This window comes from Oxyura jamaicensis, chromosome 14 (genome assembly GCF_011077185.1).
Source record: "Oxyura jamaicensis isolate SHBP4307 breed ruddy duck chromosome 14, BPBGC_Ojam_1.0, whole genome shotgun sequence".
NCBI classification, from domain to species: domain Eukaryota; kingdom Metazoa; phylum Chordata; class Aves; order Anseriformes; family Anatidae; genus Oxyura; species Oxyura jamaicensis.
The window spans coordinates 7,548,132-7,569,422 of NC_048906.1; the positions used below are offsets into that span (position 1 = coordinate 7,548,132).

At 38.9% G+C, this 21,291-nt stretch overlaps 1 protein-coding gene across 7 annotated transcripts; it reads left to right on the forward strand.

The window, feature by feature from the left end:
• Nucleotides 1-19: 19 nt before the first annotated feature.
• On the forward strand, nt 20-20,994 carry USP42 (ubiquitin specific peptidase 42). Of its 7 annotated transcripts, XM_035339678.1 has the most exons (20): nt 1,606-2,694; nt 4,268-4,505; nt 5,231-5,431; nt 6,567-6,677; nt 6,835-6,937; nt 7,098-7,165; nt 7,322-7,392; nt 7,910-7,992; nt 10,151-10,262; nt 10,617-10,757; nt 10,952-11,052; nt 11,592-11,730; nt 12,409-13,146; nt 13,527-13,615; nt 14,217-14,248; nt 14,474-15,716; nt 16,203-16,495; nt 17,029-17,111; nt 17,704-17,746; nt 19,323-20,994. In XM_035339678.1, the coding sequence occupies exons 2-20, from the start codon at nt 4,277-4,279 to the stop codon at nt 19,361-19,363; spliced, it is 3,921 nt and encodes a 1,306-aa protein (XP_035195569.1). In that variant the 5' UTR covers nt 1,606-2,694; nt 4,268-4,276; the 3' UTR covers nt 19,364-20,994. The 7 variants fall into 7 exon arrangements, with proteins under 7 accessions (XP_035195566.1, XP_035195567.1, XP_035195569.1 ...); XM_035339675.1 differs by lacking the exon at nt 1,606-2,694 and adding an exon at nt 20-229 and having other exon boundaries at nt 14,217-15,716; XM_035339676.1 differs by having other exon boundaries at nt 1,605-2,694; nt 14,217-15,712; nt 16,238-16,495.
• The last annotated feature ends 297 nt before the right edge of the window (nt 20,995-21,291 follow it).

Consider the following 21,291-nt stretch of genomic DNA (forward strand, 5'->3'; position numbering starts at 1 on the left):
TCTCTCTCTCTCTCTCTCTCTTCTCTCCCCCCCTGCCGCCGCCGCCGCCTCCTTTCCTCCCCCCCGCCCGCTTATTGCCCGGCCAGCGCCGGGCCCCGGATGGAAGAGGCCGGCGGAGGGACGTCATTGTTCCCCGACGGGCCGTACCAGGAGGCGGAGCGGGCCGGGCTGAGGCGGGGGCTGCGGCGAGGGGGACCCGGCAGCGCCGAGTCAAGCGGGGCCGAGCCAGGTAATGGGGCCGGGCCGGGGGGTTGGTGGTGGCGGCGGAGGGGGAAGCGGCGGGCCTGGCGGCGGCCTGGCACAGCCCGGCAGCGCCGCGTGCGGCTCCCTGCCCGCAAATCAATGGGCCGGGAGGAGGGGCCGGCCCCGGGAAGGGAAAAAGGAAGGGGAAGGGAAGCGGCCGGCGGGAGCAGCCGGCCCGGCCCGGCCCAGCCCTGCCCAGCCCACCGGGCGCGCTCGGCCGCTGCCCTCCCGGCTGGCGGGCAGCCGGAGGGGGTGGGACCCCCGGGCGGGGCAGGGCGCCGCCCCCAGCGCTCGGCGGGGGGAACCAGCCCCGCCGCCACCGCCACCACCTCTGCCGCCACCACCCCCTGGGCCGGCGGGACCGGCCCCTGCCCGGCGGTGCCTAGCCTGCAGTCCCCGCTCCCGCCGCCTCCCTTTCCCTCCTCTCCTGCCGGCGCAGGGACCCGGCGTTGCTTCCCCGGCGGGCGGGCTGGCTCCCCTTTTCCATCCCCTTCCCACGACTGCCACGCCGTTGTTGTCGGCCGGCCGCGGAGCGGGCTCCCCTCGGGGGTCCTGGGCTGCCCTCGGGGGTCCCGGCCTCCGCCGAGCCCCGTGCCGCCCTCTCCGCCCCGTTGCCATGGCCACTGCCGCTCCGATGGGCGAGCCCTGCCCGGCCGGGCCGGGAGGCGCGGGAAGGGAAAGGGATGGAAGAAGAGAAGGGAACGGAGAAGGGAAAAGACCGGGAGGGCGGGCGCTGAGGCGGCACGCCCCGGCTGGGCAGGGCGCCGCGGGGCTGAGCTGAGGCGCACGGGGCTCGGCGGGGCGGCCCGGGAGGGGAGGAGGACGGCGGGGCGAAGCGGCGGCCCCCTCGGAGCCGTGTCCTCGCCGCCTCGCCCGCATGTCGGGGCTTTCTCGTGTCGCGCCCTCGAGCTCTCGCCGCGGGCGAGATGCTGCTCCCCAGCGCGGACATCTTGCGTGTGGGGCCTGCCCGCGGCGGCGTGAGAGAAACCCCAACCCCCAAAAAGGGAGAGCTCGGGGTGAGGGCCGGTCCGGCACCGACAGCAAACACTCGCCGGAGGAAACGCTCTGTTTTTAGCCGTGAGCACAACGGCGGGGTTAAAAAGGCGTCACGCTGGAGCTCCGAGTTCGGCGGCGTTCCGAGGCCCTGGGGGCGAGCTGTGGAGACGGCCCCGGCCGAGGCGGCGGCTGCTGTCCCCGCTGTCCCCGGCCCCTGGGGATCCCCGGCACCCCCTGTGACAGGACCTGTGGCCCCGGGGAGCTGCCGCCGCCTCCTCGGCCACCCCGGCAGCAATCCTGCCAGCACAGAATAGCTCGGTAGCTTTCTGTGCATAACCGGCACCCACTTCGGGGTAAAGTGACGATTAATTTATATTTCCTGGCTTGGTTGCTGGTTTATTCTTTAACGAAACTTCAGGCACCATGACGTGTGTGTTTGGGGTGTTTCTTTCATTTTTTCTAGCTTACGGCGGCTTTGGAGGATGGAATGGCAGTTTGTAGTTCACGCGTGGTCTTAATATCTATGCCATAACAGTTTTCTCTTGCTGCTTATTGCTGTTTAGTTCTTTGTGTGTTTTGTTTTTTTTACAACTGCTGCTGCAAATGTTTGTTTTGTAATAAGATACGTGCATAATGACTGCTGCCTGGTTAAACTCAGTTTTGTGAATGAGATCTTGTGCAAAATCTTAAGCTGTGATTGACTTTGCTAAGCGGAGGCCAAACGTGTACCCTCTAAGAACCATAAGTGATAATGTTTTGTAAAGAGACTGCTGGAAAATCTGAACAGTGCTGCTGCAGAACTCTGAATGGGGGGATAGCAACTGTCTTAACTGATTGCAGTGTTGGGTTTACTTTTCAGGGGGCAGCAGGAGAGTCTATCAAGGCGGAGGGAGAAATAACACTCAATGCTTATGTCAACATGAATTTGGGTTCAGAGTTGTGTAGGAACAGCATCAATGTGTATGTGGAACATTGGGAGAGGAAAAAATATCAGTATTTATAGTTCTCCTGCTTCCTTGTCAGAGATGTTATATCCAAATTAGAAATTGATGTATTTTGAAAAAGTAGTGATTGATCTGACTTATTCTTACTAGTGTTAATATTTGCTGTTGAGTAGTACTTAATATCTGGTAATGCATCAATCAATTGTCAAAAATAAATTTAAAAATGTGTAAGGCTTATCTCATTGGTCAATATAAAGCTCAACTTTGTTTTTTGTTTTTCTTTTTTTTTTTTCAGTAATGTTCTTCTGTTTTCCTTCTCACTGCAGTCTTGATTTTGTTTCTTGACCCTCAAGTATGTTTTCAATGTGTTGAAACATTTTCCCTTTCAATCAGAAAAAAAGGAGATGTCACTGATGTCTGCAATTTGAAGACTGGATCTTGTCTGAAAATCACTGAGCCCAAGAGCTGTCACCTTAGTCTTCCAATAGGACAAGGATGTCTTCATTTCTCAGTTAAATGCATTTTTCAGTTTTGTGTATTATTTTCTCAGAAATAGCAAGTGTGTATAGAATGGATTTAAAATTAATTTTAGATAAAAAAATGTAAAGGGAAAAAGTTCTAATTACAACCTCTGCACACAGTTTGCCAGTTGTGGGACTAGGGCTTTTCTTATTTACTGTGCTTTGTTTAACTTGTCTTAAGTTTAATCGATAGCAGTCAAGTTGTACTATAAATCTGAAAACACTTTATGCATTGTTCTCTCAGTCATTTCAGTATAACAAACTAGCTTATGTTTTAAACCCTCCATTAGGTTAGTGGTTTCCCTAAACGTAACAAGTCTCTGTGTGCTACAGCAAGACAGTAACAAAAAATTAAGTATAGAAGTTCATCATGTCATTGTTCAGCTTCTGACTACGCACACACAATTACAGTTACTTAAAGTGGTACCATCTTAAAACTTAATCAGCATTTTAAAAAGCACTTAATTTGAGTTATTGCCTTTTGTCCTGGAGGGCTGAGGTTTGTTTTGTTTTACATTCAGCATTTCCTTTCCTAGCTTACATTCCCGTTTTGCATGAAGAAAATGTGCAACTTTGCAAACTAGAACTGAAACAGAGGCTTTTTAGTCTAACTCTTCAGTTTATCTTAGGAGCTTTAAATGTGATAGGTGTAAAATACCATAAATGCTGCTGCCAAAGTTATATACAAACAAGTATTTATTGGAGAAGCAGAAGAAGTCTAGGGAGAAATGAATTTATAAACATCTTCATGCTCTCCTTTCCCAAGATTTCTCTGAGATATATCCCATCCTCTGTGTGTTTTGAGGTATGCGGTTCCCAGGAGTGAAAAGGAGGGCCAAACATCTCTCCTCTTGGATCTCAACATGCCAGGGCTTTAATGTACTTCCACTTACGGCTCCTCCTGGCCTGGAAAAAGCGACCTCATGATATAGACTGAGGAGCCCTTACAAATTAACTTGCTATCACAAACTGACACCCAAAAAAAGGTTTATTTAAAAGCTAGGCTTGTTATAGAATCACAACAAGCCCATCATGACTGATGCAGTAGACAGTGATGTAGAGGGTGAGCCCTGGAAAACAGAAGAAAAGTAGCAGCGAAATGTAGGTACCTTTGTGCACGTGAAACAGAAAAACTCAGGCAGTAAACTAATAGTGTTCCATTACTAATGCCAGCAATTGATAATTGCAACCATTATCTGTTGGATAATAGGTAATCTTGTCCAAAACTCAGAAAATGCAATAACTGATTCCCCTCAGAGAATGTCATCTACATTTTTATATTAAAAAGACTCCAGAGTTGTAATGGATTAAAATCCTGTGAAAGTGAAAGAAACTACATCAGCCACTAGTTCTGCAGAAGCTAAAAGTAATACTGATAGAGTTTTAATGGAAATTCTTACTTTGTGTGTTTAGTTTGGGGATTCTTTTTAAATCATTCATGCCAGCTGTTTAGTTCTTCAGGCTATTTCTTTGAGATTAAGTGACAGGACTTCTACTACTCTTTTCTTCATGGAATGCTTTTTGATATTCTTACGTCAACCGGAACTTTTCTCTCTGTCGCAGATATGAACAATGACCATAGTTAACAAGCCAAAATCTTCAAAGTCTAAAAAATCATCTTCAAGGCGGTCTGGCAAATCCAAGAAACCGCGTACTAAAAAAATGAAGTCACGCACCGCAAACTGGGGCCGGATGCCACCTGCAGAAGATTCAAACCAAGTCTCTGTGGCCCAAGGACGTGGAGGTGCTATTTATTGTAGATCGTCTGAAAAATCTAAGCCTTTTGCCCAAAGAGATCTAAGTAAGCGTGTGTTTTATCCTGCCTCCATTTTCCTCAAAACAAAAGTAGAAAATGCAGTTCTTACTTGTTACACTGATAGAGAGTAGGACTACTGTGAATAAAGGCTTCAAAAAGGAATCCTCTAAAGCAACTGAAGTGACTGATGTTATAGAAATTAATTTTGATATATTTACAATTGACAGCAAAATACGGGGAGCTTTTTGTAATACACAGATTCATCCATGTCTTTTCTGTTTTGCAAAGAAAAGTGATTGTTGCTATTCACAGCTTCCATTATTCACAAGTTTTTGAATTATAACGTTGCTCAGGAAAAGGTCTGATATCTACTGTCTTTGCTAGTTACTTGTTTTTACGTTGTCCTTGCATTTATTACCCTATACTTTCAAGTATAAGTTTGTGGTTTAAGTTATAACAAGGAAAAAAACCGTAGTTGAGTTAATTGGGTTAAAGATTATAGATGAAAAGGGACTTGGCATTAGTTACTAAATCAGAATGGCAGTTAGTCTTGCCTTAGAAAAAATAAAATGGTTGAACACACTTTTTTTCCCCAAAACATTGTGTTGCCCAGCCAGTTTGAATTTGGCGGTATTAAAGCTGTCTGTAATAATTTTTTTCTGTTTTGGATTGTAGCTAGTTCCTCTAGGTGCACCTGCAGAATAGTATTTTTAAAATACATTTCTTAGAAACAAGCAAACAAAATTTCTTTAAATATAACTTTCTTGCAGTCATTAATGATGGAATTGCTCCGCCGCAAAGAATTCTTTTTCCACCTGAGAAGATTTGTATGGATTGGCAACAAACACAAAGTGTTGGAGTTGGACTGTATAATCTTGGCAATACATGTTTTCTTAATTCTACTCTACAGTGTTTGACCTACACACCCCCACTTGCCAATTACATGCTTTCTCTTGAGCACAACCAGTCATGTGAGTACTTTCTAACAGTATTTTAAATCTGTTGGATAGCTCTGAAGGTGAAAGAACAGCACTGATTCTGTGAGACAAACTTACTTGTCTGATTTTACCTGTAGAAGCTGGCTTTGAATGTTGTATTAGCAGTGGGCTCAGAATAGCATATGGAGTGCATTTAATGCACCATGTTAATAATAAAAAATAAAGGATCGTTTCTTGCTTCATGTGAATAATGAAGTGCATTGGAAAGTAAGGCCTTTAATGAACATTTGGCATTTGCGCTTCCTGCTGGTAGAAAGGCAATAAAGTTTAGGATGTTGGCACCACAGATCTTTAGTCTTCAATGCCTAGATTCCATAATGCACTACAATAAATGACATGTTAATTGTTGAACTAATTAAAAAAAAATGTAAAAAGCAATATGAGCTCTTATGAACTTGACTAGAAATTTTAGTGGGACTTTATTAAAATCTATACTGATTTTGTCCAAAATATATATATTTTAACTGTTGAATTTGTGTTCTTTGAATTTCATCATTATACTAAAGTTTATTTAACCCTAGGATCCTGTTGTCATATCTGTATATGTGTGTTTTTACAAAGGCACCTGTATGCTTTCTAGCCTGGAATCTTTGTATTTGATACCTAGAAATTTAACTGTTTTCTTACTGTATATAGAAATTGTTTCAGTTAAGAATCCTGTTGAAAAAAGGAGGGTAGAAATACTATTGTGTACATTATTTTTTCCTTTCTTCCAAAGGACTTGTATCACGAAGCTCACCTGACAGCACTGTGCTGAAAATAACACACTTTCTCTTAATGCTGTATCAGCAATGTCTAATATTCTTTCCTCATATATTTTGCAGCCTGTGGAGTTCACATTCCTGTCAGCCTTTACAAACGTGACTTTGCAGTAGTCTTTTAGATTTCTCATCAGAAAATGCATTTGAATACAGGCTTAATGGATATTTTTATTCTATAAAGTTGTGTGAAATGAAATGTTACAAGACTGTTGACATTGGCATCTTGGGAGAATAGAATGTAGCAAGGAAAGTGGATATTCTATCTATAGTTTAAATTTTCTTTATATGTTTGTTTTTAGTTATGTATATTTTGCTAGACTGGGATGCTTTCTTCTTTCACTTTTCAGGTCGTGAACAAGGTTTTTGCATGATGTGCACAATGGAGACTCACATTAACCAGGCCCTGTGTTGCACTGTTGATGCCATCAAGCCTACACGTGTTATCAATGATCTTAGACGTAAGTGGCTTCAGATGTTTCTTTTTCGATATCTTGTAATCTTCAAATAATTATTTGATGTGTATAAGTGGTTTTAACACTATAAAAAGAGAGATTTTAGAATTACAAGAATTATTTCATTTTTAAATGAGGTAAATACTATAATCTTCTTATTTAGGAATAGGAAAACATTTCCGTTTTGGCAGTCAAGAAGACGCACACGAATTCTTACGCTATACTGTTGATGCTATGCAGAAAGCATGCTTGAATGGAAGCACCAAGTAAGCATAAACAAATTCATTTTTATATGTTCTCTAGCACCTCTTAGTCATTTATTTACTATCAAAAATGAAAGTCTACATCCTTGGTTTTCATAAAACCATTTGAAGAGTTAACTCTGTGCCTTAAATCTTGTGAGGTCTGATTATAATTTATTTCCAGATTGGACAGATCTTCTCAAGCGACCACCATCATTCATCAAATATTTGGAGGATTTCTAAGATCAAGAGGTACTTTAAAAAGTATTCCTGTCCTTAGAACTGATCTGTGTCTTTTGTCGACAGTAAAGCAGCTTGTAGTTTGTCTAAAGTAGTATCTATCAACAACTCAAATTTGGACAGTTAGTCTCCTTCACATATAGTTAAGCATTTATATTTTGCTTCCAGTAAAGTGCTTGAATTGCAAAGCAGTTTCGGATACGTACGAGGCATTTCTTGATATCACTTTGGATATAAAGGTAAGATGTTTTGTAAATATAACTCATGATGTTTAAGTACATGTATAATTTTCTAAAATGAACTTATTTAACTTTAAAAAAATATATAAGAGCTTGGTGGTGGTTAGGAAGTGGATTGGATATTGTCCTTCAGTGGAACCCATGTAAATAGTCTCCACATTTACATTGGGCTAAAGCTGAAAGAATTTTATATCTACACAAATTATGATACTATCATATTTCTTTGTTGTTCTACCTCAATATATATCTAATTGTTAGACTGATGGGTTTGATTCTTCCCATTACCGATGACAAAGCACACTATAGATACTATCTACGTTATTGGAAAATTATTTTTTCAAAGTAAAATGACTTCCAAGTGAGGTAAATGCTGAGCATGCTCTTTCTGCCTCCTTTTTCACAGTGCTCATATAGATCGCTTAAATATGTATTAGTAAGATTCTCTTATAAACTACTAGTATATCTTTGGAATTTTGAATTTACAGTGACTTTATGCTCTTCTTTCTTGCTCCTCTAGGCAGTTTCATCTGTTACCAGAGCTCTAGAACTATTTGTGAAACCTGAACAGCTGGATGGAGAGAATTGCTATAAATGTAGCAAGTAAGATTATTACTAATTATGTCTTAATACTAGATACTAGCTTAATATATTGCATTGACTTAGAGCATAAGTAGTCTTTTAACTTTATTTAGAAATAAGGAGACAGCTTCGTTGTTGTTGTTGCTGCTTCATTTTGTTTAAACAACTGATGCACTGAAATAATCCTAAACTTGAAAACATTACATTTGTTTTGGAAATATAAGAAGTGTAGCTATTAGCTAATATTGGACTTTTATTCCTAGTATTGTCTGCACCATGGCTTGTCAAGCTTCCTAGATGTGTAGTTGTATGCTGAAATATTCATATTGCAAGAAGTTAAATGACATGCCCAGTAAGTAGTGGTGTGCTGAAGCAAGGAACTATGGAGAATGATTTGGAGTGGAAGGCAGCAGCAGGTTCCTGAAGGTCCTAGCATTCACTGTGAAACAAAGTTAGATTGAGTCTCAGTGAGTGCAAGCTGGCTCTGAGATAATTAATGTTAGCAGCTTGTGCTGGCTCACTAAACAGTGTCTTGCACAGTTCTTGAACTGTAAAACCTGTGGACTAATGTCTGAAATGAGCTACCTTAAGCCTAACACCTGCTCAGGGAAAGCCTATTGAGTTCAGGTGCTCTATATGCTGATCAATATGTAAAATGTTTCTATGTATGTGAGACACAACTGAACATTTGTATAAGATGGTTTGGCACAACAAGTTGCTATTCAAACATACACTCATAAAAGCAAGGAATACCCAGCTCAGTTCTGTAGGATTCATGCCTGATCCCTCTAAATGAAAAGTGCAGTATCCACTTTTTGTTGTTGGAAACTAGTAAATTAGTGCATTGAATCAAGAGCATCCAATAGGTTATTAAAACAATTTAATCCCAGGTTCATTTTAGCCTGTGGATCCTAGAACACCAGATGTAGTATATTCAGGATTGTCGTAACTTATGTCTGAGGAAGACAAAAACTGTAATAAGCACCTCACATCTGAATTGCATGGTCCTTCATTAATGTGCTCTTTGAGGTGTGATCTGTTCAGTAACACACAAAGCCAGAATTTTCCGTCTTTTTGTGAGTTTAAAAGGAAAGGCCTTGCACATGTGCCATTCTTTTTCAATTGCTGATATACTATCTTACTACTTCATTTTTTTCATAATTGACATTTGCTTTCATTTTCTACCATTAATTCTTCTAATAAAGAGGACTGCCTCTAAACTTTGTATCTAATGCCAAGTTCTGTGGAATTTTACAAAACAGTTGGATTTTTGTTTCTTTTGAGGGGGAAGTCTTTCTTGTTCATAGGCATTCTCTATGGGTTTGGAATTCTCTGGCTTGTATTTTGACATCAGAATTCAAAAAGAGATACTTTCGTTCTTTCTATTTATTAGCTATCAGCAGTATTTTTCTTGATGTAAACTGACCAGTGTCAGTTGTTCCCTGGACTAGTGGCTAAATTTCACTGCTTACACTGTAGGTCCTACCTTTGAACGGGCAATATGTCAAACTTAATTTTAACTATTTTGTTTCAAAGGATTGCAGATGGTTTTGGTGTCTTTCCAGACAACCTCAGTACATGAAGACTTATTACTGTTAAATGTCTCCCTCCTGTAGAATGACCGTGTGCTTCTGTTGTATTTTTGATGTTGATAGATGATCTATTTTGGAAATTATTTGCAGTTTCTAGTCCTGAGGACCAAGGCTCTCTCATTCCACTTTCAGTATTTGTATTTCACTTGAAAGCTGAAAGAATGTATCCAGGATTTGAGTTCAAGTAGCTACTTTTGTATACCAATAAATGGTACCTTGCCTTACAATCTGGTGATACGCTTTTGTGAGAGATTCCTGTTCCCGCTATGCTCTGAGTTGTTGGGAAAACTTACCTTTTTGGCATAGCTAAAATACGTGTTCAGACATTTGCTTGGCTATCAAAAGATAATGTTCTAAATCCTTTATTCCTTTATTCTTTGTTCTGTAGAGCTGTCCTCTAATATCCTGCTATCTTCTCTGTATTAACAAACCTGAAATGCAGTGTATGGATTTATGAAAAGAAAAAAACATATTATGCAAGTAAATATCATTCAAATAGCATAAGCATGTGTGAGACATTAAAAATAGTTTGATTTTAAGGCAAAAAAGAAGATGCTTTTAAACAGTTGTCTCTGCTTGTTTTTAAGGTGTAAAAAGATGGTTCCTGCATCCAAGAGATTTACTATACACCGTTCTTCCAATGTGCTCACAATATCACTGAAAAGATTTGCAAATTTCACAGGTGGAAAGATCAACAAGGTATATCTACCGCTGTAATGCAACTTTATCATCATGTAACGAGGCACCTCCCAAAGCTGAAAGTTGTTAATATTTTCAGACAGTAATTGTAGACTAACAACTATGGCTTCTTCTTAATATCAATAAAGTACCTGCTTGACAAGAAGCATATGCTTTCCTCTGATAAGGCTAATTCATCAGAAAACAGTTCTCTGCAACTTCTATTATTAAACATTGTTTATGGGAAGACTTATTTTTAATGAATCAATAAACATATTCATATAACTCTAGTCTGTGTTTTTTGGAAGTGTTTTTCTCTGGCAAGTCCACAAAGTACTCTGGGATAATTTTTGTATTTTCTTGGTCTCTCTTTAGGAGGTAAAATATCCAGAGTATTTGGACCTTCGAGCCTACATGTCTCAGTCAATTGGAGAACCACTCCTCTACGCCTTATATGCAGTGCTGGTGCATAATGGTATCAACTGTCACGCAGGACACTATGTATGCTACATAAAGGTAGATGTCAACATCATTTCTAACAGGGTAAAATTTGTGCTGGCAAACCAATTAAAATGTTACTAGTAACTACTGTTTCTAGGGAAAAAGATTTCATTAAATGTTTATTTGATATGTGTGTATTTTGTTCCTATCTGTGATTTCATTCGGAAAACATGCAATTCATCTAAAGATATCGTTGTCTTTGTTTGCAGGCTGGTAATGGACTTTGGTATCAGATGAATGATGCTAATGTAGTCCGTACTGACATTAAAACAGTTCTTGGTCAGCAAGCTTATTTACTTTTTTATATCAGGTAATAACAAATATTAAAATATGTTCAGAAGAAATTTACTTTCCTGTTATTGATACTTTTCTTTTTTACAAGTGTTTTTCTCTCTATCATAGGAAAAGATTATTTGTATAATTCAGTTCTGTCTAACCTGAAATTTTCTGTGTCATTTATTAGCTTTTGTTGCTTGGCCTGAAAACTGCAGCACTTGTGTAAATTGCTATATATGTGTTATTTGTAGCTGGCTAATTTAGAGAAGAGAAATTGAGGTTGAATGAGTTATTGCTCTGAAAGTGAGAGTCATAGTAGGAAGACCGTTATGTAATTTTCAGTTTGTAGTCTTGGTTAAGTTTGGGTAGACCTGTGCGGTGTCAAGAGTTGGACTTGATGATCCTTAAGGGTCCCTTCCAACTCAGGATATTCTATGATTCTATGATTTTGAAGTCTTGTGTATAGAACACTTCCATATTGTATGAACTGTTCCTATTAAATTACTGGATGGGATTTAATCCAAAAGTAAGCTGAAAGAAAATCTAAACTAAGATCACTGCTCTTTTCCGAAGGCGCTATGATTTGACACTTGGAGAACGTGCTTTTTACTTACCAGCACCATCTTATCCCCGTTCATTCCTTGGTCAGCGGGGGGCTAATAGTAAGCAGGCTGGATTTATGGGACCACGACTTCCTCCTCATATGATTAAGGTAATTTAGGGAATTGAGAGGACAGATAATGGCACCAAACTGATAGTGGGTTTGGGGTTTGGTGTGTTTTTTGTTGTTGTTGTTTTTTCGGCATCTTTTGTTTTCCTTCTCACGCTGCAGCTTTCTTCACAGCCCTCATGCTACAGCCAGAATCATTCAAACAATGGCTACTGCTGAATTGTGCAGCCGCACTACTCCATTACTTTATACCTCCAAGACAGCTTTCTAAAGCACAGAGAGCTATGCTCTTTGACAATTTGAGTGTACTAATCCTTGAATCATTTAAAAGAGGACTTTTTTTTTTCCTATCAGTATCACATTAGGCTAAGACAGTGAAAACAAATTGTCTTATTCCTGAGCACCAGAACAATTATTCCAGGTTTTTCAGGGTATGTTTAAAGGGGGAAATAAATATGTTTGGGAATAGTTTTAGGTAATGTTAAGTTGTTTGGATGGTTTTCAAAAATGATGCTCATTTGATACCAATATGCAGTAAACCAAAAGCAGGAATTAAATACACTTACTGGATTTGCATTTATGTATAAAGGGCAGTGTTTTTTTTCTTTTTAGGTGTTAAGACCATTTGTAGAAATACTTAGTAGGATAATTTCTTGTTTAAATTTTTTTAACATAGTGTTTGTATTAATCCATCGTGCAATTTCTTCTTTATAAATGCAGAATTCAAGTCGTTTAAATGGAAATGGATCCTTAAAAGAGGATCCAAATACCATTGGTGTCACCCTAAAAAGGCCATCTTCAGCACCACCTACGGCTTGTGTTCAAAACTGGGCAATTACCAGGCCTTCAATTACTGATCCATCAAAAAAACAGAAGATCACTATCAGTATTCACAATAAATTGCCTGCTCGTCAGACTGTGTCACAGCCTGATTGTCTTAGCAGTGCTGTGGAGGATGAAGATCTCAACAAGGCTGTTCCTTCATCCACAATTACAAATTCCACCGCAGCAGAGTCTACCTCAAATCCATCTACTATGTCAGTTACTACTACTGTTTCCAAACAAGAAGTTTCTGATGAAATTTTTGTGGAGCCAACAGTGAATGGAAATCCTAAACTCAGCTCTGATAACGCAGTCCCTTACGGTGCAGAATCTTCAGGAAAATCTGAGGAGGAGTCGAAGGGCTTATTTAAAAGGAATTGCAATGTAATATCCTCTAATGGAATTCTGGTTGGAAAGGTAGTCCGTACATTGCAGAATTCCCATTCTTCCTGTCAGAATGCTGAAGAAGAAAGATCCCAGCATGAGCTGCCAAAAAATGATTCACTAAATGGTGCTATTAGTTTAGTTAATGAATCTAAAGAAAACGGACTGAAACTTGATGATTCCACTTGCCAAGCTGAACCTGTTAAACCTTCTGAGATGTTCTTTTCTAAAACAAATGGATTGCTCGAAACAGTGAGTTACGTTTGCTCCATTTAGGATTTATCACCAATGATGTATTCAGGAGTATTACCATGTTCCTAATTCCTGTGAAATACTGAGAAAACACAGCACAAATTTGATTGTAACACTTTGTGATATTATCCCATTAGAATTTGCAGAGTTGAATTGACATTAGAACTTGTCAACTTAAGCTCAGCTGAGATAAAAATTCATGAGTTTCATGAAGTAGATTTTTGGGGTGTGAGTTGGGGTTATGTTTGAAGTGTAGATAATGCATATAACTCAAAGTGGTCTTGTTTAGCATTTAATGTAGAAATTCTGACAACACTAGTCTTCAGTACTACTACAAATAGTATTTTTTCTGTCTGCTGACTTGTGCATTTTAATTGCAGATGCCTATAGCTATGCCTCCAGTCCCTCAAGAAGTGATCTTAGAATCCCTCACAGACAGCCAGCTGAACAGCTTGTCAGAGGAAATAAGGTAAAATGAGCACAGTTTGGTCAAAACAAGATTTTATGGAAGTTCATTGTGGTTTTATCTGTCTACTAATACTATTTATTTGAAGGATTTAAATCAGTAGAATTCCGCACTGTATGTCCAGTGTTACGAACAGAATTAATGATCAGCACTGTGCATATTACTCTGATGCAGGTTGGTGCCTCATGGAGAACTTCTATTTCTTCATAGAATGTTTTTCCATTTTTCTCCATTGTCTGGAGAAACATTAGCTCTTCTCCTCCTTTTTTTTCAGTCATAGGATATGTGAATGTAAATTCTTGGGAGAGAGAAAAATAATTTTCAGCTGTTGGTTTTTCAGAGCAAATACAGTGGTTTTGGATATTTTGGCTATTACTCAGAGCAGCACGTGGAAGGAGACCCGTTTGTTTTTTTTTACTGCAATGGTTTCAGAAGCAAGAGGGGAAAAATCACTTTATCTGGGAGCTGAAGAATGTCTAATAATCATAGAATAGGTTTCTATGCAGAATATCTTTTAGAGTTTTCCTGTAGTAGTGAGTTTTTTTGTTTGTTTTTACTTAACAAGATTTTACTCGTAATATTAATGCGTTTTTATTTTGTGCAGTGTCCCGGGACCTCAGAAATCTACGGAGAATGATGCTCTTATGGAAACTGTAGTGATGGAAGCACTGTTGGTCTATGAAGAATCCAGGAAAGTTCCTTCTGACTTCAGCTGTGAGGCTGAGAATCCTTTTATTCAATCAGATTCTGAAACCATTTCTACCAAAGAAGAAGTTGGAAGTATTATAACAAAAGCTGATAATGCACATCCCAATATCAATGGTCAGCACAAGATTAGGGAAAGATGCTTTGATACTGAAGATGAATTCATTGAACAGTACCGACCTGAGGACCGTGGAGACAAAGACAAACCAAGAAGATCAAAAGAACCTGAACTCATTTCAAAAGAAAACATTTTGTACATCAAAGAGTCTTCTGAGAGTGATGAGAACTTGCGGCAAACTTCCTCTCTAAAGTCTGACAGTGAATGTAGTTCTAAAAATCTTTCCTCCTTAGCCATTACAGATAAATGCCAAGATACAAAAGACATATCTAATAACTATGTAGAGGTACCACCTGTTAATGACTCGTCTATTACAAAGCTGGATAAAGTTTTGGAAAGCCAATTCTCTAGACCAAATGAAGAATTCGGTGATAGAAAATGGGAAGAAGACACCATGCAGCGGAAAAAAGATAAGAAAAAGATCCACGAAACTAAAAAAACTGACAAAGAGCATTACCGAAGAAAGAGGGAACATTCTGATACTGAAGAGAAGGAGAGTCAAAACAGAAGCAAAACTGATGGTCATTCCAGCAAGAGAAGGTGCTCTCGCAGCGTGGAAGTTGTTAAGCAAAATCGTCATAAGCAGGAGTATTGTGAGGGAAGCAAGTACAGATCTTTCCATAGTGAAAGAAACAGCCCTGATAATGGGAGAAGATCAGTAAAATATTCAAAGTACAGATCTCGAAGCAGAGGAAGATCAGAACAAGATAGGAATAGATATTACCATTCCAAAGGAGAAAGAACTTGGAGCAGAGAAAGATACTATCAAGATGAGCCACGGAGATGGGAAAAATGTAGATATTACAACGATTACTATTCATCTCATGCAACAGGAGACAGTAGAGAGAGAAAGTTCTCTCACGGTGATAAAGACTTTGACAAATTGAGTCAAGCTTACAACAGCAGGTCACATAAGGATTATCATTACAAAAGCAGATGGCCTCACAGTTCCCTCTCGAGAGAGGAAGATGTACATCACTTTAGCAGCCACAGAGCAGACTTGCATCGTTGCTCAGTACCTCAGCAACATTCTGAAAAATATTCTCGTGAAAGACATGCACTTCCACCTATGTCAGCTCATTTTGAGGACTCTCCCCAGAAAAATGAAAAAGAAAGAAACAGAAAAAGACAATATACTCGTGCAGAAGGTAGTGAAAGTGAAATAGAAAGGAAACGCAGAAAGATAGAAAAGGAGCTTTTAGGTGATGAAAAAATGAAAAAATATAAGAAGTTTAAGAAGAAAAAGAAGTCTAAAGATAAACATCGGGAGAAGGATTACAAGTAAGCAAGGATTCCAGCATAATCAGCAATTTTTTTCCTAATTCTTTTCTGGGTGTTTCTCATGTCTTCCTTTTTTTTTCATAGTTTCGAAGTTATTTTGATAGCATAATCTGGCTGGGGATCATGTTATTAGGTTGATCAGTGAAGATAGAAAAGATACTGCTGAATTGTGTTAGAACACTATATTTGGACCACGTAGTTAGAATTATACCCGCACACCATTCTGGATTAGGTTAAAACATTTTTTTAATTGCACATATTCCAGAGCTAGCCATTGTTAATGATTTGTGTACAAACCAGGACCTATCGTCCTTCAGTCTGAGGGCTTAAGTTTGCTGCATCTAAAGTAAGTTACATGTGCACAAAGTACCACAAAATAGCTGACATGCCGCAAAACATCACCTCTGGTAAAATAAATAAAGTTTCATATATGCATCAAGTGCCACATCTTTTTTTTTCTATCTTTAACTTGCATGTTTCCTTCAGACTTTATGATTTGGATTTCTCTGTGCTCCACTTTGACAATGACAATCGCAAGCGTAAGAAAAAGAAGAAAAAGAAGAAACACATCAGGAAACTGAAAGGCTTCTTGGAATACTTAGATCCTCGTTTCCAGAAGAAAACACGGGAGAAGAAGGAAGAATCACGTCCTCCAGATGGGTCTTTTTGTGAGCAATACAGAAACGAGGGCAGTAAACAACCTTACAAGGAAGGGAAGCCTTCCAGTGCAGGTGAAAGCAAGAAATACAGCTCCATTGCATCCAACGAGTATATTAAAGGTAAGCAGCTGCAGCATGTTTTCGGGATTCCTTTTCTATTAATACAGAGAGTGTTTAAAATGGTCTTAAAATGCTTGATGACTGAACAGTCTGCATGGATATTAAAAAAAAAAAGTTGATAGACTATTTTTTTTTTTCCATTTTTCAACGACCACTAGGAAAGAAAGTCTGAAATAAAGAGGTTAAAAGACAAATCATTTTAATTTGATTTGATGATTAAGGAGGAAGAGATGCAAGATGCCGTATTAAATTCAGTCCAACTAACTAGGAAAAATAAATTTGGACAGCCGTATCTTGGAAAAGAATATTGTAGGTAGAAAGGAGGTTCACTAGTCAAGACACAAGATGATGACATGAGGCTTACAGGCTAGTAATGTAATAGTGAAACACAGTCTTCCTAAAACAAAAAACCTGCCTGAATAATTCATTTGAATAACATACTATGTTCAGCTATTTCATAACATAGAAACAGTGCTGACTGCTTATTCAGAGTAACATAAGTTGGTGATAATACTGAAATATTTTTGTTTCAGATGTAGATCTGCCTTCTCCTAAGCACACTGAATTCACAGTTATTAATCCTCCAGAGGACGCTTTGCAATTTAACACCTGGAGAGTATGTTAAATTCCTGCTATTGTTCTACTTGTGTTTTTTTTTTCCTATTAGTATAGGCTTAAGAATATAGAGAAATGGCCTGATGAAACAATTTTTAGTATAAAAAAGCCATCTTGGTACATCTCCTTACAGAAAACTAAATACAGACTTGAGCTCCTGATTGGCTTCACACTGAACTCTGTGCTGTTCTTGTCATAATCTTGGTCTCTCAGTAGACAGTATGGTTTAATTAGCTATAGAATCACGTGATGAAGAAGATTGCACACTGCAACAAATTCAACATCTAAAATCAAAATTTACATTTTCCTTGATTTTTTTCCTGAGCAGAAGTGTGTAGTACTAAATATATGTATATCTGAGATGAAGCCACGGTCCCAGTTACTCTGATATTTTAATAAGCACTTGTAGTAAGATAAATTGCTGCATCTTTTAGCATTATTTGGTTTAATTGTAGGGTTAGAGACACATTGATTCAACAGAGCTGTAAAGTTTCTAAAAGATCACTTTGAAAAATACCAGCTAAATTACTGGCAAGACTGCACCCATTCTTAAAAACAAACAACCCCCCCAATCATCTATTTTCCTCTTACAGATAACTGAAGTAATCCCCGAAGAAGACAGTTCACTATCCAAAGGCAAGTTTTATTTTAAAACATTTTCTGCATTTTATACCTAGCCACAACTTAACAACCAGTTAACAGTCAGTGACAATCCTGTTCATTGTTGAAAATGCCATTCTGGCATAGGAAACAAAAGAATTCATCTTCTTGCTTTACAGCTGAATGCCTTTTATAGCATGTTTGGAGAAGTTAAATCTTGGAAGAGATTTTCAAAAATTCTGCCTGGTTTGGATGATGAAGTAAATTGCCATAGTCAGTAGATTCTGACACTGAAAAGTTTCTTCAAGATAAAGAGGAAGTGCAATTGTTGCAAAGCATGTTTGTGTTTTGAGACCTGAACAACCAGAAAATTTAATCTTAAAATACCATGTGGAGGGGAGGCTGGTTGTTCACGCATTCTTGCAGACTTTAATACAATCTGTCCTATTACCAAGAAGAAAATTAGGGACTGAAATGAGGTCTTTCAAATACCAGTGTTGCAAAAACAGACTTTTTATGATACTAATGTCAAAAGAATCCTGATTGTACTAAACTGTAAGTATCTCTTCTAGCTGATAAATCAGGAACAGCACAGAAGAAGATGCATCTGCTCTAAAGCTCTTTGGGCTTCAATGAATTCTCTGGCCAGCAGATGGCGAACTCGTCTTTTCTAAACCAGTCAAAAGTATAGGAAGAAAGTAAATGTCTTGCATACATTCCACAAGTCCTGGGCACTAAGATCACGGGGCTATATAAGTGAAAGCGATGTTCATTGATAAATACAACAGTACCCCACTTAGATACGCTGCTTGCAACATAAGCAGGATAGGAGGGCTGTGCAAAGCAATTTTGGTAAATTGAAGAATTCAAGTATTTTATCAAGCCTAAAGGTATTAATTAGTTTCATTTTGAGGAAGGTCAGTCTTTCAAAGAAAAGAAAAAAATGTCTCTTAAGCAGGATTTTCTGAATGATGGAATCTAATCTGAAAAAAAGGCTACTTCAGCAGTTTGATTTTTTGTTTGTTTTTTACAGTATTGAACCTCTCAAATAAGCTAGGGACAGACTAGGAACAACTGAGGACTTGTTAGATTGTGCCTTTTCACCTGGACTCATGTTACTTTGAATAAATTAACAAGGACAGCTAGTGATAATTTGTGATTTAAGGAAAATCCAGATATGTGAGAGAAAGAGCAGCATTAAAGCAGTTAAATTCCTGCATTCCTAAGTGCTCTCTGTAGCAAGTTTCTGAACACTTCTGTGGTTACAATTTGGCCAGCTGACCACAAGATCACTAGTAAAACAAGGATGCTGTCCAATCAAACCTTCAAATAAATTTAATTTACCTAAGGTCTACCATTTACTATTAAAGCAGGTAGCTTTGTCCTAATATTCTGTATAGTTCAACAGTTTTAGCATAGAACTGAAATGCAGCAACAGTTTAATGGGGAGGGCTTTGGAAGCCACTTTCTCCAGCCAGTTCAATCCTGTAGTCACAGATCAGATCAAGCCGTGTGCAGGGTTGTGACTTCTCTGTTTATAAAGAAAACCACTGAGCCAGACAGTTCCACGTTGAGTAACTCAACAGGGCATGACACTTCTTTTGTCTTTCAGACGCAGAGCTTACTGATGGAAGCCTTCAGTACTCAAACTAAACCTGCCATCAAAACCGATGACCTTTTTACCATCCAAACCAACCATTTTACCATCAAAACCCAACAACTTCAAACCCAACGACTTCTTACCATCAAACCCAATGACTTCTTACGACTTCTTACCATCAAAAACACAACAACTACTTACCTTCAAACACGTCGTCTTATTGCTAAAACCAACCTTTTATGGTCAAAACCAACCACCTTTCACCTTCAGAACCGACAACTCAACATTATCAAAACAAACTAACTATCAAAACTTACTTAAAATTTATCAATACCGTAAAATTACCATCAAAACAAAACCCAATCATTAAGTGGTGCTTCAAATGTCTGTACAGACTTTTACCATGAAAGAACTTTTTTTTAGCTTTTAACTTGAGACTTTCTTTTTTAAAATGTACTTCTAATCCAAAAGGGTGGAAACTTTCTACAACTGCTGAACATTGTACATTACCAAGTAAATATCTCACTGAAAACAATGCCCTGGAATAGAACATCTCAAATGCTGCTTAATTACAGACTCAGGTTGATTGTGTGTTATTCATGTAATGTTACTCCAAGTTAGACATCTGGTGCAAGAACGACCAGGAAAACCACAGAATTATAAAATTTGCAACTGACAGTCTGTATATTTAATTTAAAGACTTATTTAAGATTTCACAAGCTCTCACATAACAGGAGTTTTGCAAGAGCTTCATCTTTTTTGTGACGCCTGACACTAGAAACTAATTTACTTCACATTTTAATTCTATTCAAGATCGGAAGAATGTTCTGGTTTTCAACGCTGTGGAACAATGATCAGAATATGCAGTTCTGAATGTATCTCAGACTATTTGTATACTCTTCCATATGTTTTTATTACACTTTTTAATACAGCGTCACTTGTCTTAAGTCTCGGTTGTCTGTTTTGTCCCTCTAAAGTTTCTAGTTACAGACAAATTCATACTGTGATTTTTATTTTTATTATTAAATGCTATCAAACTGTGATGCACTTATTACTCACTGGTCCTGCATCAGGAGATGAGTGGGGAACCTGTATTAAATACAGTTCATCTGAATAATCTGTCTGGTTTATACAAGCTGTGTTGTTCAGAGATGTCTAAAGTTTGATCTTTGTTTTTTTAAAGATAAAAAGCACTTGCCCCACTGTAAATATATAGCATGTAAAATTTATATAGTATATAAATACAGCGAAGTTAAAATGGATTTTTACTTGAGTTTTACTTGAGTTATTTAACATGCAATATGTCATGTGACCTGACAGCTTTCAGAGTGTTGGATAATCAAGAAATCAGATCTTCCTTTCAGTGGTAGGTGAGAAGATGCTGTTGGTGTGACCCAGAGAAGACAAGTAACTTGGGACTTCAACTGCCTAGACAAGAATGCAGAAGTCTTTCTCCTTTGAAGTTAACAGCTTCCAAAAGCAGGCAACAGGTTGGAAGCTCAGCAGTAGCTTTCCACTGTGTGTGACACTAAAAAAGGAGCAAGGTTAACGTCTTACTAGATACTTCAAGTAATATTTTGGTACATGGAGAACACCATAAAGCCAAACCATAAGTGTACCCTGCATAATGTTCCTATGGCAACAGTTATGTTAAGTTACATAAAGTAACATGACAAAGAAAACACCCACCTGTCCTGTATCTGGCTTTTTTTTTTTCCTCTTTTGTCCTTTGGCTCCAAGGTTTGGTGTCTTGTGTTTTGTCTGATCAATAACTCTGGGCTTAAACGTATAAAAGGAGTTTAAATGATGACTGCTGTACCTTTTTAGTGCTCTGTCTATTAAGCGCTCTGGCAACAACTACTGCTGGAACTAGCTGCCATACAGGAGTGGGGGAGTGCGGTGAAAGACAGCTTCAGTTTAGCCCTCTGAAGAAGACGGGGCAACTGCAGCGGTGTTGGCTGCTTCTGCCGGGGGGAGGTCT

What these genes read in the sequence shown, in the direction of transcription:
- USP42 (XM_035339675.1), top strand. Translation starts at nt 4,277, where the DNA reads ATGACCATAGTTAACAAGCCAAAATCTTCAAAGTCTAAAAAATCATCT. An exon ending in ATATCACTTTGGATATAAAG is followed by an intron (nt 7,393 to 7,909) that starts GTAAGATGTTTT and finishes TTGCTCCTCTAG; the next exon opens with GCAGTTTCATCTGTTACCAG. An exon ending in ACTATGTATGCTACATAAAG is followed by an intron (nt 10,758 to 10,951) that starts GTAGATGTCAAC and finishes CTTTGTTTGCAG; the next exon opens with GCTGGTAATGGACTTTGGTA.